The sequence below is a fragment of the Leptidea sinapis genome, chromosome 2 (genome assembly GCF_905404315.1).
Source record: "Leptidea sinapis chromosome 2, ilLepSina1.1, whole genome shotgun sequence".
Taxonomy (NCBI): domain Eukaryota; kingdom Metazoa; phylum Arthropoda; class Insecta; order Lepidoptera; family Pieridae; genus Leptidea; species Leptidea sinapis.
The window spans coordinates 14491086-14502421 of NC_066266.1; the positions used below are offsets into that span (position 1 = coordinate 14491086).

The following is an 11336-nucleotide window of genomic DNA, read 5'->3' on the forward strand; positions in this document are numbered from 1 at the left end:
AGGTCCGACTAAAAATTGTGCGTAAATACTCAAAAATCTGAGTTACATTCTCAGCAATTGCCTAATTCAAAAATGAAACAATCGTAATGAAAGGAGTTTGAAGACTGAATGGAAAGGAAATATTCTGTATCAGACTTTATCGATTATTAGCGTGTTGTTGTCGGATTTGTATACTAGGCTTCTGCAGCAGCAGATAAAGGAGTTTTAAGCACTTTTTGAAGTACATACACAAACGAGTTTTAAGCACTTAGAAAAAAAGGAACAAACATTTTGATCAAATTTGATCTAGGGCTAAAAACTAAGGAAAAAAGATTCAAGGACGTTCGTATGGAAAAAGTGTTTCCTCTTAAACTTGCTGAAAGCGTAATATTCGGAAGCACGAGATCAATCCAACAAACAATCATTCATAAATTTTGGCAAAAATTTGCGGCATTGAGCACTTGGGATGGCTATGAAACTAAAAGTTAAACTCGCGTTAGGACACGTGAATTATGTGATAGATTTGTGCTTCTAACTAATTACAATTCGGCTATTTCAACTTAATGATCATACGGGCATAGGACCAGTGGTTGAATCATTGTGATTGCAAAGCCGAAACACCGCGAGTTCGAGGGATAGAATCTCTCTCTTTTACAGTTAAATTATTTGGTTTTTAAGCTTTGTCATTAGCGAAGACTAAGGCGATAGTTTTAGAGATTGGTGATGTTCATGCTAGTAACGACGATGGTGAAAGAGTGGTTGAAATTATGGATGAAAGTTGATTTTTTTTGAGATATTTGATGAGAATTTTTAATGTAAAATAATTGTAATAGTTCTGAAGTGTTAAATTTTTTATGTAATATAAACTGTCATATTTGTGTACGATGGCGCAATAAATGAATATTGTATTTAACAACATTAATGCTAAATGTTACTTTAATACTAATAAATACAGCAATTCGTGCAAAATTATTCCCTAGGCATTCCAAAATATTCTAAAACAAAGTTCATGTTCAAGTTTTCACTTCTGCCGGCACTCCAGGAGTGCAACCTGTATTTTTTTTGTTGGAATAGTAGGACAAACAGTGTACCTTAATTAGTAATACAAGTACGGATCGGAAACCCGTGAATACTACAATTTTATACCAAAAGGTCTCTAGATACGATGTTTAATTTAGCTTTTTTATAATTGTCTTAATATGTGTCAGACATGTAAAAGTGCTATTCATGTAGCTTACTTACGTAATAAACATTTCGAATTTATGTGAATTCTATATTTTAACAACAAATCAAGTATCTTGCATACAAAACGCAATTTGTTGACATTGAAAGTATTACAATTCATCATCAATGAAAACATTCTCAATACTATGTAAATTTTATTTAACATTTACACAAAGTAACAACAATATAAAATTACACACGGAAATATTAATTTCATTCAAGCAACGATATTATATAAGGATAAGATATGTACATTCGTGTGTTCCAAATCTGAAAGGATAATTTAACTTTCAGATAATTGTGGGTGCCATGTTACAAGCCTAACATAAATGTTCGTCACTACTAGATTCATGTCAAGGTCAAGATGATGACATCCTCCAACAGGTTCAATGCTGACTAAGTGCCAGGTCGACCTTTTATAGTTAATAAATCATTATATTTATTACTAATTATGACAGTAATCACGACATGTTCACGAAGCTTCCTTACACAGACAATGAATTCAAGCTCTAAAGGTTAATGCATCCAATATATGATAATTTATATTTAAACAGTTTTTTCTTTATTAATTTTCATGAAATAATTTATATTCTTTAAACACGATTCAGATATTGAATGCAGCACCTTACAAACTAATTTTTTATGTATATTACATCCATTGTAAAATACTACATTTGATTGAAAAGAGTGGCCATTGAGTTTTTTGTATGTGCTTCTTACGAGCTCAACTTTTTCCGAATGGTAAATTCAGTAATTTAAAACTAATATTTGTAGTGATTAATCAAAGGCGTTTAGTTAAAAACCTAATAGAATAAACATTATTTAACTTTATATTTGACAAGAGACTATCTAGACTCATAAATTATCTAAGATTAGAAGCCTAAACGTTTGTCACTTGTGACAAGGTCAAGTCTGGTAACATGTACATTAATCAGGGGCATGCATTGGTTCTCTAGCAAGGTAGGCACTGCAGATCTAACTAGTCGTAGTTGAACTTTAGTCCGACAGTACTAGGTTTTGAGGTCTAAATATTGAAGATATTTAGACCTATTGTATTGTTCTTGTGTTGTCTCTTGAAAATTTACTTGTATCAAGACTGCTTTTGTATTAGCTTCAGAATTCGTTAAACTGCTTTCCTCTTTTATCGCAATAGCCTAGTAGGCGTAGTATTTTAATCAATGTAGTATTTTATCAAAACTCACTTTGAAACACATTTTTATTTTTATCGCCATCTAGCGGTAAAGACTCATACTTCAATCACTGTGTTGATTAGGAATTAAATTAATTTACTAGTTAATTTTAGTTCTTTTTATGGTAGGCATTGCCTAATTGCCTATATGGAATGCACGTCCCTGATATTAAGTACATTCCTACAGGTACAATGCTGGCTAACTGTCCGACCAAAGTCCTAGCGAACCAAAGCATTACAAGTTACTGATTGACATGGGCCTATATTCATTGGGGATGTTAGAAATATGAACGCAGCCCTTAGGATTATGAAAATGATTATAAACAATATGTAATCTGTCATTATTATCTATTGTCAAATGTATTTTATATTTTTAACTAGCTGACCCGGCAAACATTGTTTGGCCATATAAATTATTTTCAGAGTTAGACCGTTTCTTGAATATTGCAACATTACTTTATTTTTCTAAAATAAACGTAGCCTATGTTTCTACTCCTTATTACATCTGCTACCTGCCAATAAAAGTCCCGTCAAAATCGGTCCAGCCATTTCAGAGATTAGCCGGAACAAACAGACAAAAATTGTAAAAAAAAATGTTATTTTGGTGTGTGTACCGCACCGTATATATATTAATATACATGTAGTAAGAAACCGTTACTTCAATATTACAAACAGACACTCCAATTTTGTTTATATGTATAGATTGCAATATAATTCATCATAACACTCCATCTTTTCTTTTATTGTAATCCCTAATTAGGTATTATCACTATTAAAATCAATTAATTAATGTGTAAATAATCTGAATATTTAATTGTTGTGAATAAATCTTTAGAATAAAATTAACAAGGATAACAAACAAAACTAAGGCTTCTAATCTTAGATAAACAAGTAAAAAATTTTTTTTATAAATTTCCATTACTTTCTAATGAAATGAATGAATAAGTTATAAAAAAATATAATGATGTAATGTTTAACATTATGGGTAGGTAAATATTTTTAAATCAATATTATACTTATTACCTACTACTTTTGAATTGTTTATAATATCATGGTATCACCTGATTGTAACTCATCCTTGCCCATTGTTCTAAATGCAGGATTGTTGTGTACTTTAAAATTTAAATAAATATTTTTTTGTACAATTATCGCAATATTTCTTGTGTATACAGCTGTATCTGTATCTATTCCTTTAATAATATCATTGCAGTCATGTAACAATAACTCTTTGGACCATAGACAAAAGAACAAGATAGACAGTGACAGAGAATAACATCACAAGGTCTCGCAAGAGTACCTCAGTTTTTTTTACTTATATAAAGTATATATTATAGATTTAAAATCAATATTTAGTTAGATATTATAAGACGATAATATAAAGCTAAGCCGTCATTTTTTGTCATTATTTTAAAACAAACCATGTATTGTTATTATTATTAATAGTGCCTCAATTGATCTTTTTCTCTTGTTTCATCCTTTGCGAACACATCGGAGTATAAATAAACGTGTGGCACTATTTGTATTTTAAATGATTGCAAGTGCAATTGCAATTGCAAGACAAATGCGAAGTGTACTCGACACGACAGTATTTAAATATGAAGACCACAAGAAAGGCCAGAGATTCTTATTTAAAGTAAACAGTAATCATTTTTATTAGTGTAAAAGCCCGCTGAGTTTTTTTGCGCCCGTTCTTCTCAGACCTGGGGCATTCATTTTGGAATGGGTGCTATTTTTTTGACTTTCAATAAGTGATGTCACATCCTATTTTGAATAAAAATATTTGAATTTGTACCTTATTATTAAGCCAATAAATTATCGCATACATTTTTTTTTGTAAATTAGTAACGAAAAGCGCGAACTCAATAAGACGTTTTATATATAACGCACCTCATTAGAATGCTCGTTGCTTTTCTTGAAGGCCTTAAAAATTTTGTTTAATTTTAAGCATTACTTTGGATTATAATATTATATAGATGAAACTAGGTGATATTTGCGCAGTCTATCTTATTCTTCAGCTTCAGTCCTAATAATATAAAAAACACAACACAAATTTAATTAAGTGCCTTAATATAACTGTCTCTTTTCTTCCTGTAATGTGCAATATTTGTCAATTTATGTCAACGTATATTACTCCCTTTTCTTGTAGGTGCCTCGCGAGCGCCATGCTTTCAGCAGATTGTACGAGAAGTAGAGTTGAAAGATGTGCACTTGAGATGCTAACAAGACGAAGCCGTACCATAGAAGTCCGTATGGATAGTCCTGGAATCACAGAGATATTAAATGTAATATTACACTTGTAAAAAAGCAATAATTATTGTTATACAATTATATAAGTTACATAATGAATAAAATACTGCCTTTTATAAATTTGTCAATAATATTTAATAACAGCAAGAATTATTTCGTAAAATATGTTCCCTGTTCTTCACTTACGTTCTATACATACATATCATTCGCAGTCTGATAGCCGAATAGGAAAAGTGTGCTTAAAGACAATGTAAGCACACTTTATTTTTAGTCGTGTGTCAGTCACCTATAATATAATGTAATATGTTAACGACGCAAAAAAAAAGATAAGATGTGATTTACCACCAGTATGTTTATTTAATTCATATAAGATGGGTTGGCAACAAGCGTAAATAATTTAATTTAACAATATTTTTTCATTAAACAACCCTTTCTCTCGCGCTTGTCAGAATGAGACGCGACAAGCACACAGCCAGAAATGAAAACTATAGAGTCGCTCTGATTAGCAATATTGTAATTTGTATACGGAATGTCAATGCCGATAGTCATTTTTTTTAAAGCCCCTTAGAACAATATTCTATTTCGTGCACAGAAAGTCATTGCCAGTAAATATGAACGGCTTACAACAATGTGAACAATTTCAAACTAGTGCTATTTACACGGTATCGCAGACGTATAGTAACCTAGTGTTAATTAATACTTATTTACACCACAAATCTGTAAAAGCTAATCTTTTTCAGCTTTTCGGTACACGAGATAGTGAAAGGGATATGATGAGAGGATATTGGCGCCAGTTGGTAGCAAGAGAGATGTGTAGAATTTTACAAACCAAATAAGTCGATTGGCATTTGCTCGAATCATTTCCTCGAGGCTGATTTATATATCACCACTAAAAGATTTAAGCGTTTAAAAATTCATACTCGTTATACTAAGATTAAAAACGAAAAAAATCCGACTGAACAGATCTTGATCAGAAAATAGGGACAGATTGACAAATATAAACCTCATAACAACCCTTTTTTTCGTCTAGGTTTAAAAAAACACCTTACTGCTACTCCACTGACGTCAATGTCCAAATCGGGTTCCAAATCCAAAATACGTAGTTTAAACTGAAAAAGTGTTTACATTGTTGCCTATTGACCAATAATATTTTAAACAACTGGAGTAAGCACAGAAATGTATAGACATAGCAGTCGAAGATTATTATGATGTTCTTTTGTGGCATGTGTATATTGTAAAGTTTTATTAGAATTCATTCAGTTGTTTTTGCGTAAAATAGTAACAAACATACATCTAGACATCGACCCATTACAAACTTTCGCATTTATAATACTACTAGCAGGCAATATTTTAGCGAGAATGGCTTATTCATAAATGATAGATATATGCTGTTGCGGGCTTTTTCTAGAATTATTCAACATAAACAATTATATTATACATTATTATATTTGTAACTCCTACAGTTTTATGCAGTGCATGAATAATTCGCAGATTGCAGATTTTTTTCCTACTTACTGTCACTTATCGTGTTATTTTTGAAAATTCACATTATTTATAACCTTATAATTTATAGCCCATGTGTTATTCTAATGTGTAAGCTATGTTATTGTAAAGTTTTATTCAAATTCATTCAGTAGTTTTTGAGTGAAAGAGTAACTAACACGTCACATCCAATACATTCTTACAAACTTTCGCATTTATAATTTTACTAGTAGACAATATTTTGGCGATAAAGGCTTACACATAAAAAAAGATATGCATATGTCGCGGGCTTTTTTCTAGAAATATTTAACATAAACAATTATATAATACATTATAACATTTGTAGTTCCTACAGTTTCTTGCAGTGCACGCAAGAATAGTTCGCAGTTTGCACATTTTTTTTCCTACTTAATGGCACTCATCGTATTATTTAGGATAATTAACACTATATCTTTACAAATTATGTGTATGTGTTATTCTGATGTGTAAGCTATGTTATTGTAAAGTATAATAAAGAGTAAATAACATACATCCCGACATCCACACATCCATACATTCTCACAAACTTTCGCATTTATAATATTAGTAGGATAGTGACGATCGAAAGCGCTTAGTTTAAACCTAATTGAATAAAGTTTATTTGAATTTGACATATACAGCACCAAAATGAGATAATAGACACTAACAGGAACTATTAAAAACATGAAGACCACTGTCAGCTGAGCAATACAGCTGTTGTTCAGAGGACTTCTGGTGAAAGTGGACTGTATAGAAGGACTAGGAACTGACTGGATGATGCTGCACTGCCGGCGACTCTTAATACGGTACTTGTTTGTAATCCAATTGGTTCAGGCAGTTTTCCTCACTATTTCACAATTCATTTCGCGCCACGTTAATTTCCGAGTTGCGGAGCGGAGCGGGTTACTTCGGCTAACGACTGATTCCGCCTTGCAAGTGGCGGAATGCCACTGCAGGCGGTGCAGCGCAGTGAGGAAGATAGAGAAAGCGTGATAGGAGACGGACATGAATGGCGTTAAGACAATGCTTCTACTACAATAACAAAAACACAAACCTGCCACATCATAATTTCATCTTCGTAGTCCTCCTCTTGTGCCAAATAAGACCACACATCAGTACAATAGTGCAGCACACAGTAGATCAATGGTAAAACTCCCATCCCAATAATACCATAAATATATCTCCGGAGGTAGGCTATGTTGTTGCGCTTGATAGCTGATAAGCCAACAAATGAGAGAGGAAGGGAGAGACACCAAATGTACTCCCACCATAGTGGCTGAAATTAATAAGACATTATTTTACTTCACAGAATAATAAAAGTTGGTCAAGATTGTGGTATTTATTCTTTTACACCATTTTGTGTTATGATAACCTCGTTAAAGCAGACAAATTGTCAAAGTATCTAACCATAGTTGTTTCCGTAAACAGTCTAATACCAAAGAGCTTCAACCAATATCTCAAGAACCCAAGGTCAACCCTTAACTCAGTTATTTAACAAGATGTGTCTGAACACAGAAGGTATAGTATGGAAGTTCTTCAGCCTGTTGGCCATAACACCAGTTAGACTCTATTAATATTCATAATAATTTTTTTATATATATTTCATACCTAAATGTACGAAAGAAGATGAAAATGAAATAAAGAGTACAATAAAAATATTGACAATTATACACAAATTATCTGCCTGCAGTTTGATCGAAAGATAATAATATAATAACTATGGGGAGTTGAATATGAATAAATTGATAAGGTAATTCAATATTTGTAATACATTCATCACTAGTACCACATTCTGATGTGGATGAGTGAAGTGTTAATGGTATTCACAAGCTATTAACAATTATAATTGAAACCCTTGTAAGCCCAGTCCATGTGTGTAGTGTTACATAAAGTGTGATTGTCAAGAAACTTTCTACCAACCAGTGCAAAGAACTTCCTACTCTACTGCTTTCTATGACACATTGCGTACTTTCAAAGAGTATGCTTTAATATGTTATTGGAAACAGGAAAATGGTGAATGTGAAGTTAAATCTTGAGGGTTGATTGACTAGGAGGGCTCTAAGTCATATTGATGATCATAATGCCATATGACAATTGGAAATAGTTCCAGAAAAATGTTCCAAGCCACAAATGACGAAGGAATATTGAAAAGTAAGGATTTGTGTTTAAAATTTAACAAATATTAGTGTATTCCATACATATGGGTTGGGCTGGAATAACATCCAATTTCACATAAACTAAAGCAAGTTTCTTGTTAATATTATGTCTGCTGCTGAAATTCATCTGCTAGTATTAAAACTTCCAAATATTATTCAATTCAACAGTCAAACCAACTCTTTCACTTTATGTCAGATGTCCCATCCCCTTTTTTCTCTAATCTTTCATAACTTATACTTTCCCATATTGATTTAACATGTGTATGCGCTGGTAACACTCCTTTGATTCTGGCATTGGTGGTGGAGATTACTTAATATCAGGTAACCCATATGTTTGTCTTCTAGATAAAAATTGTGCATGAATCAAGCTTATAATTTTTTTTTCCATTATATCTGCAATCAGTCCCCAAACTATGAGCGTGTTGGATGTCTAGGATTTTGTCAGAAGCTGGGTCCATCAACCTTTCTTCAATTTAATTTAAGTCCAATTTGACTATGCTATTTCGCTTGAGTCTCTTTGGATGCTTTAAAGTTCACTCCACTGCCAATGAGTTTGGGTGAATTGGTAGGCAATCTTTGTAATTTGAAGAATATTGTTTAATTTCTTCCTTTATTGTTTTAAATTTAAGTTCTTCATGAAGTTCATTGTTTTTTCAACCATTGAGCATTCAATAGATTTCTAAGGATGCCATTTTGGGCTTTCTGTATTATTGCAATGTTGGAGTTGCATGCTGATCCCCAGAGCTGGATACTATAAGTCCAGATTGGCTTCAGAATTACCTTGTATATAATGAGCTTGTTGTCTAGACTTAGGACTAGCTTATAAATTGATAATTGAAATTCAAGCTACCACAAATAATATAATAATTATTGAAATGATCTCTCTGTACTACCTATCAATTACTGATTGAAATAAAAATATTATACATAAAATATAACATGATATTTCATTACAGTACGACTGGTTGGACACAACTCTCATGTTATATAATAATAAAAACAATTCTAACAGTAATGACAATCCCCATATATGTCAGTTTCAGCTGCTGACAGACATGGTCAAAGAGATCAAAACCTTTTATTTAGGCTTTTAAACAACAGTGTTGTCTCTACATATCTACTTTGTAAAATATCTTTAAGGTGGCAGGTGCCTCTGTACTTTAGTACAGATTAACTCTCGGCATTGCAAACTGTGCTATTTTCCACCAAGCAACACAAAACAATATGCTACTAATATATTTGTAAGAAGAAGTTGCAACCAAGTTAAACAGTTAGACAGACAGAAAAAGATATTTTTCATCTCTCTCTCCAAAAATATAAATAAGCTATTAATGGCATCATGTCAACAATTGCTTCGTTCTACACAAGTTGGTTGTGGCTAGTTAATAAGTTTCTAATTATAATTCTTTTTAATAAGTTTTAACATACCTATTCTTGTTTTCATGCATGTGTTATACACAATAATTTAGTCGTAGACATAATTTTGTACTATCTATTCATATTCATTATATTTGATTCATTGATTCTATCAAAATAAATAAATTAAATACATACTGAGAATTCACCCTTGAGCATAGAAAACACAAAAATAAATAAATCAAAAATTCACTATATTACACTAACCTGTGGAATCTGGAGTTCTTCAATTTCAAGAATAAAGATATCAAGTTTGTCCAGAATATCTGCAGAGAGCTTAGCCAACATGAAGAGAAACAAGACATGGTGGAAGAAAACACAATACTTCAGCCGTGATTTATTTAATGCACTGAAACATAAAACTGATTGATACAAGAGAAAGTTACTTACAACCTTTGATATTTATATGTTTAACTATTTTGCATTTAATTTATGCAAATTCTACTACACCTTTTACAGAAATGCACAGTATTCAATATCATAATATTAAATCAATTTTGAAGAAAAAATTATAAGAAAATCACATAAATATAAAGTATAACAATCCCAGTAATCCTATAAATGCAAACAAAATTAATTTTTAAAAACTTTAGTGATAAATGATTTATCATAACAATAGTTGAGTGTTTCGTCGATTTTAAAATTTCAAAATCGTGGCGGCAAATTTCAGCCACGATGCACTGGTTTTTGTCTAAAAATAATTTGAGGGGACCAAACGAAATGTCGACGTTTTATCTAGGCACGTTTTAGATGCAATCATTAGCTGTTTTGGACGTAAAAATAATACCTTATTTGATACTGAGCTGCTATTTTCTCCCTGTGTTGATAATCCGCTCCGTTAGTCCCAGTCACCATAACACCACCTCTTGATGCCATATTTAATAAAGTCGCTAATTTACTTGTAAAAAATTATTATTCAGTTAAATAATTAAAACCATTAGCGTCATTCATTCAAAATATTTTCGTTTTTCTTGTAAATTCCGATTACCTACCAATTTAATTTTAATTTCACAGCTGCCAAAAAACGAAACCATCTGTGATCTGTGCTATTTGGCCACTATGTGCAAAGAGAATTTAAAACACTACGTCCAACTATGTGGCTGCTGACAACTTCGCAAGTGGCATTTGACCACAGAACTTTTTTTTTTGGTTCTGTTCGTCCATCTGGACAGGCTTGACCACAGAACACTTTTACTCTAACGAACATTTGACATATTTTTTGGTAATTTGATTTCTTTTTAATTTTAAATACCTGGTAACTAAGACTTTTAAGCCAAGTTACAAATGTGGTTTAGCTGACTGTTTTCCAATTACAGCACTAGAGCGCATTATGCGGCATAATGATTAACTTTGAGTGTTCCAACTACAGCAACGCTTCGCACAATCGAGCACTCTCAAAAGGACTGCTTTCGCGTGATGCGTAGAATAGTTACCAACTATACTATACTATACTATACATACTCAGTGACAGAGAATTAAAGTGTGTTTTTTCTATAAGTTGGCATCGTTCCAAATTTTATCAATTATCGGTAGTAATATTGTTGAAAAAATTTTGAAAACTTTCGTTTCGTCGCAGTTTTAAAGAAAAAATAAAACTTAAATCAGACTGTGTTAAAAAAAGGAAG

At 31.9% G+C, this 11336-nt stretch overlaps 1 protein-coding gene across 1 annotated transcript; it reads right to left on the reverse strand.

Annotated features, from left to right (window-relative positions):
- Window positions 1-3178: 3178 nt before the first annotated feature.
- On the reverse strand, window positions 3179-10881 carry LOC126977445 (protein jagunal). Its single transcript, XM_050826240.1, has 5 exons — window positions 10704-10881; window positions 10499-10609; window positions 9919-10060; window positions 7194-7415; window positions 3179-4651 (listed from the first exon to the last, which is right to left on the reverse strand). Exons 2-5 carry the CDS (start codon window positions 10585-10587, stop codon window positions 4520-4522), a joined length of 585 nt encoding a protein of 194 aa, XP_050682197.1. The 5' UTR covers window positions 10588-10609; window positions 10704-10881; the 3' UTR covers window positions 3179-4519.
- Between the last annotated feature and the right edge of the window lie 455 nt (window positions 10882-11336).